Source organism: Typopeltis vanoorti, chromosome 21, assembly GCF_054136105.1.
Source record: "Typopeltis vanoorti isolate ZY-2024b chromosome 21, IOZ_Tvanoo_1.0, whole genome shotgun sequence".
NCBI classification, from domain to species: domain Eukaryota; kingdom Metazoa; phylum Arthropoda; class Arachnida; order Uropygi; family Thelyphonidae; genus Typopeltis; species Typopeltis vanoorti.
Window position 1 is genome coordinate 28,219,935 of NC_143569.1, and position 18,513 is coordinate 28,238,447.

The 18,513-nt window shown below is 33.9% G+C and overlaps 1 protein-coding gene across 1 annotated transcript in view; it reads left to right on the forward strand.

The window, feature by feature from the left end:
• LOC150094687 (cell adhesion molecule Dscam1-like) overlaps nt 1-14,282 on the forward strand; it is a 380,080-nt gene extending 365,798 nt beyond the window's left edge. Inside the window, exons 23-25 of the mRNA XM_090411630.1 lie at nt 5,784-5,856; nt 7,300-7,360; nt 14,084-14,282. Of these exons, the coding sequence (XP_090267756.1) occupies nt 5,784-5,856; nt 7,300-7,360; nt 14,084-14,282 (333 nt within the window). The remainder of the gene's footprint in view (nt 1-5,783; nt 5,857-7,299; nt 7,361-14,083) is intronic.
• Nucleotides 14,283-18,513: the final 4,231 nt, after the last annotated feature.

Below are 18,513 nucleotides of genomic sequence, written 5' to 3' on the forward strand. Positions count from 1 at the left end.
GCAGCCCATCTTAAGTAAACTTAAATATCAATCTCATTTACAAAGTTCATCTTAAAGTTAGAAAAGCACTAACACAGCTTAAGGATGATTCAGAAACCATCACCCCACATCTCCAACAGAAATAATCAATATTATATCCCATCTGAAGAACAAAAAGGCTCCCGGTCCCGACGGCATTACCAATAGAATAATAAAGCTACTCCCACGGAAAGCCATAATTCATCTAGTTATTCCATCTACCAATTCCATTTTAAGATTCCAGTACTTTCCCACAGATTGGAAAATCGCGGACATTATACCTCTGAGAAAGCCTGGTAATAACCCACAGCTTTCCCAAAGCTACAGGCCCATCATTATTCTTTCCTGCCTCGGCAAAGTAATAGAAAAGGTCATCGCATCAGGACTACAATCAGCAGTGGACAAATAGAAAATAATTCCAAATGAGCAATTTGGGTTTCGCAAAGCTCACAACACGGTACAACAAATTCACCGACTAATACAACATATCACCCACGGTTTTAACTGGTACCTTCACACTGCTGCTGTATTTTTAGATGTTGCCAAGGCCTTTGAGGTCTGGCATCAAGACCTTATCTTCAAACTAATTGAAAACCATATGGCAATTAAACTAGTAAAACTCATATATTCATACATTAGGGAAAGATACATGCAAGTAAAACTCAACGGAATTGTGTCATCAAGGCGCAAAATTCTGGCTGGAGTACCTCAGGGTTCTCTTCTGGCCCTAATACTTTTCACAACTTACGTAACAGATATTCCTCTCAATTCAAGAACAACCACTACGGCCTTTATGCTGACGACGCCACTATTCTAGCAAGGTCGTTCAGTCCCCGCCTAGCAATCACCAGACTCTAAGGAAGTATCAATGAGATAGTAAACTGGTTCACCAACTGGAGGATTCAAGTGAACCCCCTCAAAAGCTCAACCATGATGTTTTCTAGGAGAAAGGTCTGCATTAAAGAAGACATCTTGCTCTGTGGTCATAAGATCCCATGGCAATCAGAGACCAAATATCTTGGGGTATTAATGGATAAAAAAACTCCTTTTTAAAAAGCACATCAATCTCATTGGCTCCAAATCTTCAACAGCTAATAGCACAGCTCTACCCATTGATCAACCGCTAGAGCAAATTGAACCTTCAGAATAAATTGCTACTTTACCAGATGGTAATACGTCCAGTCATTACCTACGCCTCACCAGCATGGAGTCACACTTCAAGATCGAACATTTCAAAATTGCAGAGAATCCAAAATAAATGCCTTAGGATGATCCTAGATGCACCGTGGTTCATCAGAAATTCACAGATTCACCGAGAAACCGGCACTCCATACATCTCCTCCCTTTTTTGTGATCTTGCAGAACAATTCTTCGTGAAGTCAAGTTCACATTCAAACCCACTGATCGTAGAATCTGTCAATTACAATGAAACTGATTACTACAAACACAAAAGACCGAAGGCTATTCTTCTCTCAACTGATCATAGCTAACACAACTGCCCCCAGAGGGAAAGCTTAATTGCTCACAAATCTCCCTTTCCCAAACACCTCTCATTACAGATAAAGGGGAATATTAAAAGCACTAGTGCTTCACCCATCCTATCAGTAACGTTAATGGAAATGGAAAATGTGTTCTTGGTAAGGCTATTTGAATCGTGGTCCTCCCGTGTGGTGGCCGGGATATGAATAGCCCCAATGTAGCTCATGCATGTCGCACGAGGCGACTAAAATAGGTATCCAGGGAAGGCAATGCTGTAGCCAATGAAGTTCTAACTGAGACTCAGCTAATGCTGTTACCCTCCTGCCATGATCAGCGCTTTATATAGCTCAATAACACCCTATCCTTCACTGTCCTCTACAGATAACGAGAAGATGAAAAGCATTCTTACTTCGCTCTTTTAAGCCATTCATCGGAGATATCTCATGTATAAAGGGTGATGAATGATTTTCCGATTCCAGCAATCGAAATGTTGTTGAATCACAGCGATTGTGTTTATGTAGGGAGGGGGAAGGCAGGAAACATGGAGTTTTCTTTTGCATGACATCACGCGGAACTTTGCGAGATGTTTTAATATGAAGCATTGATAAGTGCAATTCCTAATAAGCATGTAGATCGCCCATGTGTGAACCGACTGCAATATATGCGATAAACACTTCTCCCTTTACAGAGTGGCTATCTGCCGATAAGTCACGTGATGTAACATTCTAGAACCAGAAAAATTGCATTAGCCTCCATTGTCTCTCTGGAGTGAACACGCATAGAAGAGATGATTTTTTTTTTCGATATTGATTTGAATATGCGTAAGTTAGTTTGTTTGCGCATGCGCAAAAGTTTTTTTTTTTTTTTCAATATTAATCCACCCACGAAATACTAGAAACATACAATTATATTTCATCAGTGCAGGTGAAGTAAGGGCGAGATTAACTCGGGAATATAGTTTTAGAGCCCATTCAGGTCTACACTAATTTTCCTTCTGTAAGCATATAACAGATATACTGATGAATATGGAATTTAGTATGTGTTCAAAAAAAAACTGTTTAAATCTCATTTTAAACTGGAGCGTATCTAATGATATGCAACACTGCAGCATATAAATACAAAAGATAGTATATTTTGCATAGTAATCGTTCATGTCGTTAGGAGTTGCGAATTTATACTGTATACCATCTTGTGTTCACGATCTAGCGTTTCTGGAAACAGAATTCATGAAGTGCGCATGTGCAGTAGAAAGTAAAGCGTTCTTGTATTTGTTGAGCTTTGATTTATATCTTTTGTTTTCAGGATTACGACATTCAATCTAACAGTTAGGAACGACGCCTGTTTATTGCAACTTATAGCGATATATTTTATTGATTTCAAAATCAAGTTAGCAATTCACGAAACTTGATGCAAAGTATTTCTTAAATTTTTTTTTGCTCTGCAATGACAAGGATTAATATGCAAGAAACATGCGAAAAAGGAGCTTCAACGTGTCCTTTTCCTACCGTGTATCCAAGTGTCAGCTTTGTTTCTAGGGGCTTCTGATCAATGCTACATAATGCCTTAATCAATGCATACCAGCCGTTGCCATAGTCGGATTTTTAATAAAACTGGAAACAAAACAAAAAAAAAAAACTGCTTCTAGATGTTCTTCTGCCAGCAGACGTCACTAAAAATCCATTTTGATTCAAAATTATTGAACATCAGAAGCGAGTTGGTAGCGGTTGTGTAAATCCATCCGTCACTAAAGAAGGAATTGTTAGGAAAACATATCGACAGTTAAAAAGGCAGAAAAAAGAACAAAGACTGAACGGGAGAAAAATAATTTGTCACGTCAAGAATGTGAATGGTTGCTCCACCGAAAACAGATTTGGTGGTTAATTTTGGGTGATTTGATTGAATACACAGGCTGATTTAAGATATAGTCTTGTTTGGTTAAATAACATACGATTTATTTTTCATCAATTTACTCGACACTTTATCTGCCTTTATATGTTGCATTTTATCTACACAATTGCCTATTATAGCATTCAATAAAAAGCAGAACATCCTCAGGGCCTCTTTTAATTGTAATTAAAATAAGTCATAAGCCTCGTAATCATTAAAATTGGAATGAGTCATGAGCATCTTTAATCATTATAATTGGAATGAGTCATGAATCTCTTTTAATCACAAGGGTTTGAATTAGTTTTCAGTCTTTTTAATAAGTGTTTATCGGTCTCAAGCCTGTTTTAATGGGAAGAAAAAATCGTGCCCTTTGATAATTTGTTATGATAGGCAGACTTGCTTACTTGACAGAATCAGATATACGAGGTAGAATACGTAACGCTTGTACAACAGAATAGATTATTCTATACACATCCACTGTATAAATTCAGAGAGTTTCAGTCATCAGAGAATGTAGAGGGCAACTGGGGATGGACACACATGCGGCGATACAACAGTAATCTCATACGTAGGACACGTTTATTTATTATCATTGTAAATAAACGTGTTTGGCTAGAAACAGTCTTCGTAATCACTCTATTGTACTAGTTTCGCTGCAATTAAAAACATATGTTTCAATCATTTGTTACTAGCGCCACCTATATATACGAACAACAATGTGTTTGGGTTGGATAAAGTGACTCAAATTACAATTCAAACATTCTCTGGTGGGGGGAGGGAAGATCAACACGTGTTAACCAAAATTATCAAAGAGAAAGAATGGATAATTTTCTTCATTGTCCATTTTAAGTATTTTCATTATTTTCTAGATTTTTTCCAAACCTTATTTACTGACTCTACTGTATACGCTTTTGCAAACGTTCCTTCACTGAATCCATTATTACGTTTCTAAATAAATAAATAAAAAATCGTTAGTGATGTAGAGTTAGATACTGATAGATATATTCAGTACTCGATCTAGGCTATTTCAACGTATACAACGCATGATAGAATATTCTATTGCTTCCCCAATGGCTTTTTCCCATGGTTGGAGTTCACTCTCCTAGCATGAATCTAAACATAAATAATTCTTATTTTTCATATTCTGTCAATAATATCTGTAAGTACTCTATTAGTCTAACCGCTTTACAATTCAGCGTAGCAATATTTTCATTATATATATGCTTAAACAATGAATACAGCATTCCTTGTTATGAATTTTTAAACATTATCGTCTGCATTTTCTCGTCTCCATTCCATCTCGTCTCATCATCTCCATTTTTGATATACGACAAATCAAACATATCTCTTCATTTTATTCAATAAACTGGAACAATAACTCAAATATAAATATTGTCAGTGAATTTATTTTCAGTAATTCAGATATCGTCCCTTATGAAACTAGCTTATGGCGCCACCTTGCGGATGTCTCTTCACATAAACTTTCTAAGCAAATGAACAGTGTTTCTTTTTCAAAGTTAATTAAAGATGGCATTGAAAGACATAAGCATTTATATGAAATTAATTCACCATGTTATCTGAGTTAATCAGACACTGTTACAGATTTTATATTATTAAATAAATAATTAATTTTTTTCCTCCACAACTGCAAGCAATTTACTGTCCACAATATGAAAACGGTTTTCATCAAAGCATTTCGCTTTATTCAATTTTGTTGCAAAGATGAACAAGATTTTATTTCTTAAAATTAGATTCACTATGATCCTCTTTCATTTTTATTACATAGCATAATCATAAGCAATTTTCTTTCGGATTTTTTTTTTTACAAAAATATTCTCTATACAATTTAGAATAATAAAATATTCAACACCGAAAACTAACCGTAAGATGATGTAATAACAAAGTTGATTTCAGAAAAAAAATAAGTCTGGAAACAACGGATTAATATCCAAGAATTCATTTGTCGCTAACAGGTTTACTTAATAATTTATTCACAAAGCAAAACCTCAAAGCACAATTTGCGTTCTCCGTTTATTAATTCATACTGAGTGAATATGCTACCGTATCGAGTGATACAATGAAATTAACCTTGTTTGGATTTATGCAAAGCAGACTAAAAATAGGATGCGACTTACAGGAGGATTGTAATTTGTATATCGGTCACGATGTTAATCATTTGATGAGTACATACTTCGTTATTGGAGTACAAGTATCTAGTTTGCTATTTCTTTCACTGCACTTGGAGTATACTTTAAATAATAATGGAATAAGATCATTTAATATGATTTGGCCTAAATGTACTTAAATATTATGATTTGTTTTAAAATAATCTTTCTCATGTTGTTGTTATTAGATGATGTAAAATCAGATTTTGTATCTAGCATTTCTATCTACCTCAGACAGATGACTACACTCCCTACGCCAAGCTATGGACCCACTCTCGCCCACCAATTGAATATGGCTCACAGCCAGGTACGTTTCGATTTATAATTCTAATAAACAGACTTTAGTTCTTTCAACTCGCAGCTTTCTATACTTAACATCTATACTTAAATCGATGTAGGATGTGTGTGTGCGTTTGTGTACTCGAGCGTCTTTATCTCATTCGATAATGTGGACGCCATTTAGTTAGAAAGACCTGGGTTCGATCCCGTCTAGGATTCGAAGATATGCAGGGGCTTTTCAAATGAAACCGAGTTAGTCGCATACAGATGTGGAAGATATTTTTATTTCCTGGAAATGCAAGTTTTTCATTTTGCGAAACATAGAAATCAGCTAAAGAATAGAGTTTGTATTTTAATGAGCACATGGAAAGATTTAACAGAATTTTGAAAGAAAAATATACTCAAACATAATTGGAAGAAAATATAAGCGATTAAGCATTCTCAAGTCGACAGATTTTTAATATCGTAAACATATAGAAGTTGACACGATGAATTTCAGATACGACCAAGTTGGTCTACACATTTAATAGGAACCAGCGGTTCCTCAAGACAGCAAGTTATTATTTCATCTCGGCTCAGAATCAGGTTTGGAGATGCGATCAGCCATCAAACAATTTCATACTTTCCTCCATGACATTTAAAGAGATGTAAACCATGAATTTTCAAGAAAGATCTCGAGTACGCATTCTTGTGTTCATAAAAATGAATGCGCATCATTGATTAGCATAGCTTCATATCACAAAACACGTGATTTGAGAAGAAAAACAGCCGAATATTACAATGGCCGACATATACCTCGTGGAAAGAACTTCTGCGCGACGAACCCGAATGGAGAATTAGGTCACGGCCAAGGCAGTTCTCTTCATTAATGGAATTTGCAAATGCTTTAAAGAAAGAACAGCGCACAGCAAGTTTTCCACGATGCATTGCAGAAGTAGCTACTATAACCTAATGCAAAACGGTACTTTATTAATTTCTGTCAATAAAGACAGACTTTGTTTATATCAATGTACAAAAGTTGATACCAGCAGAGATTTCATAACAATCCATATTTCTCTTACGTCCTGTGCCTGTTTTTTAGATCAAATGACTGGTTTCATATAAATGTAATTTGAGTAAAGATAACGTAGTCGATCCATTCTCAGTCTGCTCTTTTTGTGTATTCTCTATAGAGTTTTATCTTTTAAAAATATTCTAATTTTGACCAGTGAGAACACCTGTTATATCCACGAGATTCAGCTAACCTATCTTCAGTTGAAAATGTTATACAAGTATTAGAATTTAGGTCTTTTCAATCTAAAGGGTGTCCTCGCTGTCGACTGAGATATTGTAATAGATATTTATAAAAATATACCGGAGTTGTTTTGCTAATATCTCAAAGCATACGTATTTTTTTATGATTACTGTGACTGTAACTAAATTCATATTTAACAAATCATTACATTTCAATAACTATTTCCCGTTCTTTCAGGGGACCCAGGTTTACCAGTAGCTCCACCCAGAACAGGAAAACCAAAATCTTTATTGGAAAGGTAAGAATGTATTCATTAGACATTTATCTTAAATAATAGATGAATGTTGTTGCCTTAGTTATACAAAATAAAAAATAAAATTCCCCTCCACAATTATTTTTTTCGTTAACGGCAACTTTTGTAGCCTTTAGTGCAACAACGCGACTTCTTGAAACAGTCCCTAAAAAAAAAAAAAAAAAAGGCATTGACTTATTAAAAACAGCAGCGTTAACCTTACCTGCACATCCCCTTTGCGCATTCTACAGACCCAGAAATTTCTTTGATTTCCACCACACGCTTCGATGTACACGAGTTATTTCGCTTGGAAAACAATTCCAAACTGTTTTCCTTACATACTCTCTTTTGATAAAATGGGTGGTTGATTTCTGAAGGGAACTCCCCCCCTCCCCCCAAAAAAAGTTAATTTTATATAGAAAAGGAATGTTGCTAGCTATTCCGTAAGAAATTTAGATGGAAGTTGAGATAATAAATCGTGGACGTTTACACTGAGTTAATGTTCGTATTAGATTTAATGGGAATTTCGAGGGATGTGGAAATATCTTTAAGATGTTCAAGAAGGAGAGTTGGAAAAATAAAAATATCACTCTCTTAAGGTGACTTTAAAAAAAATAAATAAAGCTGTAAAGATAAAAAAAAGTAAAAATTCCAAAGGATAGAACAAATTCGCAAATTAATATAAATACAAAGAAACAGATGGTTGTGAATGAAAAGAGAATAAAAAATAGACCGAATGACCAAAAGGCAATGGATACGAGAGGAGCGATTCTCGAAAGTTTAAAGTACAGTTGAAAAGAGAAAAATATAAAGAAAAAAATGAATATGAAGAAAGCGACAAAAAAGAAACAGGTGGCGGCATAATTTTTTTAAAAATCGATACGTCGACTATAAAATGAGTAGAGAAATGAAGAAAGAAATAAAGATATTATTTTCAGGAATATCTGAAAGCTCTCCATGCTTTCTTAATGAAGACCTGAGAGTTTAGTAATTAAAACGAGCAATTTGGCTTCCCAACTGAAAATAACTATTTAAAGCAATAGATGATAAAATAAAGAGCCTCCGTAGCTCAGTCGGTGCAGACGACTGATGTGAGAAACCTTTATCTAATCTCTTTCGATTAAAGGATTAAAGAGTTAACCGGTCTCATACGGTGGTAGAGGGTTTTTTCTCCCGGTAACTCGGGTTTTTCAGCCCTCAAAACAGATAAACTGGTCCCGTGAATACACCCGACTACAGTCGTAAATACTTGCGGCAAGGAAAGCGACGGTAAACCACCTTTCTCCGTAATCATGTTCCTAGTATGGTGGTGTATCGCTATCCCCCCACCAGCCACAAGGCTGAAGGGAAATACAGAATGATAAAATAAATACTGTTCTATTTATATTACATAAAAGCGAACATTGTGTTGCCTTTATTAATACATTAACTGCGTTTACAACAACTGAGAGTGCTTAAAATCAAAAAAGGAGGAAAACCTTCAACAAAATGAATATTTTCGTATTTTTTATATATTTTTTTTTTCTATCTTCAGTGACATCACTTGTCTGGATTAACTAATGGCTTCCGTTATTATGAAAGATGATTAGTTAAGTCAATGATTAACAAGAATGTAAAAATAATGAGGGTTTTTTTTGTTGATAAAAAAAGCTTCGTCTGATATATAACTACCATTAGCCATTTCTCTATTAGCAAGAACAAATTAAATGTTTTCTAGAAAAAGTACTCGATGAATAACTGAACTTTTTTTATTTATCAAAACTAGCAGGGATTACGAGGTGTGGATTAAGCTGTGCACAACAAAGCCGTGAATAATTAATTCTGATCTGTCAAACAATACCATCTTTCTAATCTGTCATCTTTTTCTTAAAGGCATTTTTCTTTGTTACGTAAATTGTTTTGAATACAAACTCCACTTTGTCTGAATTAAGTTTTATTAATAACAATGAGTTGCATTTTAAAATATAAGTAACAAATATTAGATTTAAAAAAAACATTCTTTTCAAAGTTATATATTATTCACGAAGATAATTAGGGCTTTCAATTTTTTTAAAAAACAAATTAAGTAAAAACCTCATTTTTAATAATAATTCTTATAATGAAATTGATATATAGTTATGTTTACTATTTTCAATTAATTATTGTCAAATATTAATTTCATCTGGTATTTCCATTTGTGTGTGTGTATGTGCAGGAGAAAGCTAAGATTTTTGAAACCATTTCGGAAATTAATATGCGCTAATTATGTTAAAACTACTGTTAAATATTTGACAATGTTTAATGAGAAATAATACTTCTAGAGAGGATTATCCATCTCTCTGCATAACTGTGGTTTCAGATGGGCGTGAAGCTAAATAATCTGTTGTTCGTTTTAATCTCTCCCTCTTAAGAAAATCGTATTCGATCTTTATTCAGAATAAACAATGGAGATTGAGAAATGTTCCTGAAATGATGAATAGCGAGAGGAAACTATCTTAACATGTGGGGGAGATTTAAAAAAAAAAAAACTGAAGTTACCAAGTTCATTTTGTATATCTTCTGATACGTCGTCAGTTGTTACATCCTTTGATCGTTGTTATTTGTTTTATTTGTTTCCTAGACATCAAAAGAAAAACGATGCGTTACCATAGCAACGTGAATCTTTCGCATATCTTTAATGAAAAAAAAAAAATGTACGAAACCTAAGAGACAAGACCTATAACGTAATGCTTTTTTTCGATTTACTAAAGTAAGCCACGTTTCGATTCCGCAGAAATTTCGGTACATATTTATTTAAGCGTAGGGAAACCGTCTTTCTATATATCACCGTAGCGTCTAAGCAAAACAGGAGTAGAGTTCATATCTCCATAAGCATCTCATGACAATGCAGGTAGAAGCAGAAGGATCTTAATAAATCGCAAATCGAATTTTTTTTTCTCCCTTTTCGCCGCTGAACCAAATATACTCGAAGCCGGCTCTTCAGATCCATCCTTTCCACCAGAATAACTCCTGGAGGCGAGTGGAACGGGCTTAGTGTGGAATTATGGGAGCAACAGAAGCTCATCTGTGACTCGTTGTAACGTATGGTAGAAACAGATATGGAGGAAAAGGGTCCCCGCGGACACAATTCCTTGCCTGTCTACGGCTGCTTAAGACTGTAAATTAAGTTTTACGGCTCTTAAACGTGTAAGCGTCATGCACATGCGAGGCACGGACGACAATAACAGCTACAGAGAAAAGAGAGAGGATACAAAAAATATATTAAAACGAAGCGAGAATGCTGAGTTCCCATTGCAACATTCTTATCAGAGGATGAGGATGATGTTTTGACTTTAATGAAGAATTAGATTTACGAAACGTTGGCATAAGCACCACAATTAAATATTTACACGCTTCTTGGGAATCATAATAAAACCTTACTTGATCGTTTGGTGTGAGTACCACGGATAGTTGGCCCGTTTGTAGCGGAATAATCAAATAAAAATATTGCATTGTTATGAAGTGAGTGTCGATTGGTTCAGCATTAAGGGATTTTTAAGGAATTATTAAGGATTATTAAGGGATATTCTCTCTCTCTCTCTCTCTCTCTGCATAATTATTTCTGAAACAGAAGAATATGTAGTTCATATTTTCTTTTTATTCTTATCAAAATTTCGTATTAAGATTGTGTTTACTGTATCCCTAATTAATTCATGTTATTCAATGGTTTTTCCTGAATAATCTTCCTTCATTTTTTAACATGCTAAGTTATCTTCCTCTCACTGTTCGTGCTCAATTTGAATAAAGACTAATCTTTTGTTTGTTTGTTTTTTTAAAATGAAGAATAGGAAGAGGAATGTCCTATTTATTTTCAACATGAAGATTAGAAAGAGAATTGAATTTTCGTTAAAATAATGAAAACAGAAGAATTTTCTTCAAAAGAGTATTACAAGAAAATGAATGTTCCTTGAAATGAAGAGCAAGAATTTGTCCTCACTGTATTCGTAAAATTTAAGAAACCTTCCTCATTCTGAAGACCATTCTTCTTACTATTCCTCATTCTAAAAATTTCTCTATTTTTTATTCCTAAACATTCCTCCTATTCTTCATGCTGAAGAACATTCTTACTATTCCTCTTTAAAATTTTCTGTTTTTATTCCTAAACATTCATCCTATTCCTCATTCTGAAGGACAATCTTTTTACTATTCCTCATTCTAAATATTTTTATTCCTAAACATTCTTCCTATTCCTCATTCCTCTTTTTCCTCTTTTTATTTCTTATTCTGAAATATTCATCTTCTGTTCCTCGCTATGAACACGATGCTTTTTTATTCTTTATTCTGAAGATTACTCTTCTTTCTATCCCTATTCTGAAGAACAAGCATCTTTTACTTCAGAACGTACTGTTTCTTTTCGATTTTGTTTTATTCTTCCGTTTTTTTGATGCAACTCTAAGTTGCACAAAGAGCGATCTCTAAGACGTTTTGCCAATTAAAAGAGGGCGCTAATGATGCTTTTATGGTGTCTTTCAGACTACGAAGGAACTTGAAGTCCCTTGACACAAAAAGGACAAAAAACCCTTAAGCTGTCCACACGTTTTTTTCAGGTTCAATTTCTTACCTTTGTCATCATCAATGACTCTTCAAAGCTGCTAGCGAACTGGCAGTTGTCGAGTGTCTCCACATCCTTCTACACTTTACGTTCCCTCAATGGACTTGTCAACTAGTTATGAAATTCTTATCGTGTTCCATGATCTGATAAGCAGTCCATCTATAAAACTAGAATTGTGTCGTCTGCAGTTATCTGTGGGATTTGTCAAACGAGTCAGAGACGTTTGGGCTGATTCTTCAGCACTTTTTCTACGTTTCTATGTTATTTTTTTCGCATCTGCCAACATGGTACTTTGGGGAATACACAGACGACAGGAAGGCAATCACTTTATGTACACACGGCAAATGGAATTCTTCAATGTAATCATAGTTTTCCCTTTTTATTTATGTTCTTCTTTCCAAGTCGACGAAATAAATTTGTCATATTTCTTAGAACTTTGATAATCCAGTTAGATACTTTCAACAAAATAATCACATCGAGTTACGCAAAGTTTTATACAACGTAGCGATGGAGAAGAACGCTGATTTTTAAAATTGATCCAGGTCTGGGAATTTCATTATAACAGGGGATAGCAGGTAATCTTCTCTTTATATTTTCGGCGGGCGGGCGTTTTTCCATCAGAAAAGACACCACTATTCTCTCTCTCTCTCCCTCTCTCTCTCCACACACACACAGCGTAAACCGTTTCTCTGAACAGATTTAGTTTCTCAAGTGGTCTCCTAATGAAATTTTATTTACGTCAATGGCGCCTGCGCACAACTGATCACACAAAAGTAACCCGATGTTTGCAAGGATTTCCAAACATCTACTGAACTTGTTGTATATGTCAAAGACTGTAGGTAAGTTGAAGATGTTTTTTTAAAAAAGAGAACAATTTGTTAATCCGAAAGATAAGCATATGAATTCTAGAACTGAAACATTGAAATTCATTAGAAAAGTAAATTTTCTGAAGATCCAGAATTCGCTTATCCTGCTAATTCTGGGATTCAAAAATATTCTTCCATCTACTGCTTTTTTTCTTCCAAAAATTCCTTTCCAAAGAATGTATCTTCTCAATTCCACATTAAAGAAATATCTTTGTTATTATTCTTCATTTGATAAAATATTTATCCTTCTCTTCTTCACGTTAAGAACATTCCTATTTTATTCCTAAAATAAATTTAAAATTTTAAATAATACTCCTCTTTCTATTGTATTATTCATTTTGAGGAATACTCATTCCTCTTTTTGTTTTTCAAAAGGAACACCCAATCCTCTTTCTATTCTTCATCCGTTCCTCTTTCTATTCTTCATCCGTTCCTCTTGCTGTTCATCCTCGTGAGGAATATTTATTCCTCTTTCTGGTCACTGGGAGGAACACACATTATTCTTTATGTTTTTTCCCTATAAATTATTTTATTTTCGCTATAAAAATAAATGAAGACTATACAATGGAATGAAGAATAAGAAACATTCCTTTTTCTATTGTTCATCCTAAGGATTCCTCTCTCTATTCGTTCTTCTAAGAAACATTATTTTCTTCTTTCTAAAGAACATTCCATTTAGGATGCTTGAAAAATGTAACATAGCTATTTTAGCAGTCTTCTTTCTTTCTTCTTTTTTTAATAAACATTCCACTAACTTTTCCCCCACAATAAATGTGAATAGCAACTTTTGCTACATAACAGACTAAACGACCATAACAAATACTGAGGATTTCTTCAGTTTTAAACCAATAAGAATGTAGTCGATTAACTGAACAATCCGGTATCATACCCTCTGAGATTTCTTAAGATTAATAAAAGTGCTCTGTAAACGCGCGAACGCAAAGACAGTCAAAAATCGCATTAGTTTTTTGTTTGAATTTGACATTCCGACTTGTTTGGATAGAAATGGATATCTTTGACCTTCTCCTTGTTTCTGATCCCTTTTCAAATTATCACATCGAACTTGGTGAAAACGGTCGCACGTCCTTTCTGGGTTTATTTGTTCTCGATGTTTACTGTCAAGTTTTTATACTTGTATCTTCCACCTCGACTCTTGTCCCATCATAAAAAAAAAAAAAAAAAAAAAAAAAAAAAAAAAAACACCAGCATAGTTCAGTGACATGTAAGAAAATACTACTGGGTGTTCACATACCATTGTCGTTCTTTTTTTCTTTTTTTTTTTTTATCTTGCAGCTACGGAACCATAGAAAGCGACACGGAAGACTTTGTACAGCTGACCTCCCCTACGACAGATGTCGGTGACAATGACGAATTGTCAGAAACAGAATGCGACAGACATCGGGATTCCTGGGCGGCAATAAGAGGTACAGAATGTTCATGTTACACACTTGAAGAAATGGGCCTGCGCGTTGTTTTAGTATCTGGGGAATAACGGAGGAGATTTCTAGGTGACACCATGTTTCGCTATTATTGGTTTTATATCCCTAGTGCAGACGATTAAATTTCTTTCTCTTTGTTACAGGTTCTTGGTCAATGCACAAAGTTATTATTTTTGGTCGTATAAAGGCATTGACTAAGCATAAACATACGCATGTCTCTAATTACATTCTTTTTTTTTAGGAACCCGCATCGAATGCATCTGCAACAATAACGGATAAACAATCGACGACATTTATAACAACCGCGCTCAACTATTTGTATCTCAACAATGATCTTAAACCAAGCAACAATTGGAATTTTGCAACAGTTCAAATCACTAAAGAGTAACAATAAGAATTGAGAAGCGTCTGCTGTAACGAATTTCTCTTTGATAAAAATGATTTCGTGCTTGAGAGTATTTGAATTGTGATATGTCAGAATCTTCATGAAAGTCAAATTTAGGAGACGTTTCAGCCAGTGTAGATTTGTCATAATAAGACACTTTTTATATTAATATTTTTTTTTTAACTTTCTTGGGTCATCGTTTGCCGAGTCAAAAAAAAAAAAAAAAAAAAAAGATATCTTTACGGAGATCACTTTCTTAAATATAAGGTAAAGTAATCGATTTAGGTATTATTAACTGTTACTGAACTAATCTTGTAAATATTGGGTATATAGTGAAAGAAAAAAAAATGAAATGAGGGAGACATCATAACCAAATGATGAGATTTTTTGTTTATTAGTTTTACATGTTTGGGAATGAGAAATCCACTGGTTTCTCGTTTCAATAGACGGAATTCGAGGCCAGGCTCTTTTAACCTAAAGGCAATTGTCGTGTTAATCTCCAAACTTCACTATGGAGGCGTGAATTCCACACGCAAGATGGATACTCCAAAATAGATACCCAAGAAAGTATATACTGTAGATGAAATTTGCCTCTTCTATATGCACGCGTTTGTAAATGTTCCGATGGTATGTGGAAGCAGCCTAAATGATGTGTACTAACTACCTAGGGGTTCAAACGTAAGTACTAACCTCATAGCTATTACAACAAATGAATATATCCCGAGAGAACAGGAATATCTTAGACTATTGACTGTTAAGAATTATTGGGAGCACTGGAAAAAAATATCAGTGATTGGGATGTTGTGAGTGATGGCATTTGTTTATCTATTATTGTTTAAAAGCTTCTATATCGGATGCAGGTTCTTGTAGGAGAGCAACTGATAATGTGTGACAGGCATAGTTACATATGAGGGTACTTGGAGCTACAAGAACTGTAAACCCATTATAGGACATTTCTATTTGGAAACAGATATTTCAGAGCAACGAAACGAACCCTTAAATGAGCTGTATGAAAAGAGAACATTAAGGATAATGGTTCATTATCAATGTTTTGTTGTTTATGAGAGGCAATTCTGTTGCTCTGTCAAAACGACAAAATAATTCACTACTTATGAGTACCCAGTGAAATAAATAATGGCTGCTGGTTTACTATGGTCATTGGACCGAAAACAATCTTTTTTTTTTTATAAATGTTTACGAATTTGCAGTGACATGCTTGGTGATGGATATTTTAGATTAGTGAGGGATTTAACGACGAGTGCACAAATCTAAGAGAAATACCCAATATATACTTAGTAGAATACAGTCAGTAATGTCGTGAGGCTAATGTGATGACGAAGAATGCCTTTGAATATATAACATCTTACATATCCTTATATAGTATTTCTGGGAGCAAACAATACATTACAATATGAGGATTTAACAGAAAAGTGATGAAATAGAACAAAACTACAAATTGATGGTGTGTCAGTATAATAAGACAGGTAATGCAGTTAATTCAGGTAATGCACGAATAAAATGGTTTGACACATTCCTGAACTTTGCCTTTTTTTCACAATGAATGTTTGTGAGAGGATATGAAAAACTATAATAAGCGTCATCCTATTTAGAGAAATGTGCTTACAGCAATTATTGCCACATTATATTACACTGTTGTTCCAATTTTCAGAAGCAATGGCAATAAAAAAATGCCAGTGTTAAGTCATTAAAGTTATTTTTAATAATTTGTATTAAAATTATTATAAAAATAATTCACTTATATAAATAAAAAATTAAAATGTAAAAATAATTAAAATAAAACTATTTTAAATTTAAAAAAATAAATTATTTTTATACACCAAAAAATTAAAACAATATTTGGAAATATAAGAATATTGATATCAAACATTTGTGAGGGAAAATAAAAGTCCTTTTTAGGACTTCCGGGGTAACGAATGGCAATGCTGTAGCCAATGAAGTTTTAACTGAGGCTCGGCTATTGCCCGTTACCCAGCCATGACTGGAGCTTTTAGCTCGATAACACTCCATCCACACAGATTCTCTTCATTCAGATGACGGGATAAAGAGTCAAGGACTCAGTCCATCGCCCAGTTCTTTTAAGAACTTTAAGAACATTTGTGAATTAACATATTTAAGTAATTTTTTTTTACAGTTTTATATTATTAATTGTATTTGAAATTTTACAATTATCATTAAAAAGTTATTCTGTTAAAAGTCCTGGCATTCTGACAGGACTCTTAAAGATGCAAATATAATTCGAAATAAAATATGAAGTTTAAAGACACAATAACGACACTCATAGGTGCTCATTTAATGTCATCGTCTTAGAAGACTAGTATATTCAAGAAGTTGTTGCAAGATGACAATTATCGTTATAGTTCGAATTTCTAGAACAGTCCTTCCCTATGTAAAAGATCTTGTCCGACCATCAATCGCCTGTCTGAATCTCAATACAATTCCAATATAAAAGTCACGTGTAAAGTTTGTCTCCAAGGTTACCATTAAAACATGTGACGGGTCCTGTGAAAATTACTTCTCTTTTAGGAATGTACTTGAGGAAGGAGTTAAAGATATCTTAGGCCTAAGACAATAATACTAGTCAACATCCTTGCAAATAATTTAATAACATTTGCAGTTTTTAGGAGTTGCGTGCAAAATATTACCCAGAAATCATTTCAATCAAATTATAAGATGAAAGAAAATAAACAAAATAGCCTTTATTCGAATGTAAATAATACAATTTCATTATTGTAACGCAACTATTTATTTTTCACATTCCTCGAGACACCAAAACATTAATTAGAAATCTTTAGAATTAAAAATAAAAAATAAATAAAAAATTCTAAGGGAAAACAGAAATCGTAAAAAAAAAAACAAATCATTCTTAGATGAAATAATTTGATTACCGTCTCTATTATTTCTTGTAATGTTATAGCTTACAAAAATTGTTTTGGTAATCATTATTAGAAGTAATCTAACGCTATCTGAATGCAACCAAAGCTTTTCTTGGAGCATCAATATCCATTATTATTAGAAAGGACAACCAACTCGCATAAATAAAATATAATGGCAACGTGTATTCGTAGTAATGGGGCGGTGAATTGCATGCGTGTAGGAAAACGCCACTCCTAAAAGCAATTTTCAATCTTAATGAGTTCTATCTATAGAGGATGAATAAGGAAAGAAACAATAGCAAAGACATCTGCAAAATGTAAATGTTAGGAGAAATCTATAGCGTATCTGATAAACAAAATCACTTATCATTCTCAGAATGATTATCTTCTATTATTAGAACTTGCGTATCGTAAATTTAGAATGCTTCTATGCAGCATACTTATTTATATACCTTCCCCCCGTATTTCTTTTGCTAGGTCGGGTTTTGTGCATATTACAGAGTTCAAAGCAGAAATTAAACGTTCCTTGAGATATATGATTTAAACCGACAAATTACGAAAGTCAAAAATCAATAAATATCAGAACAATTTCACCCCCGAGTTTCGTAATGGTGTTGTGAAGAGTATGTCCAGATGGGAATGTTCTAGAATTTCAATTAATTAAACCAGCGTGTGATTTTTGAATTGAAAGATTGAGTTTCGCAAATATTTGGTTACGTGTAAATCACGGTGTTTCTATCCTTGTTTCAATGATTTTTTTTTTTTTTGTTATTCAATATCTGTTTTGTAAGAGAATGTTAGCAGTGAGGTTCTCAGGGATTTTTCTATCCTTCTGAATACAATTGATCAATACACTAGAGATTCCTGTAATGTTATTACTACGACTTTCCCAATAAAGTACACTGATTTGTGTAGACTATGTAGGATCGAACTCTCACAGAAAGAATACAAGAGAGGGGAAAACTCTTCAAGTTACAACGCATATAAAAATAATGCAGATATATT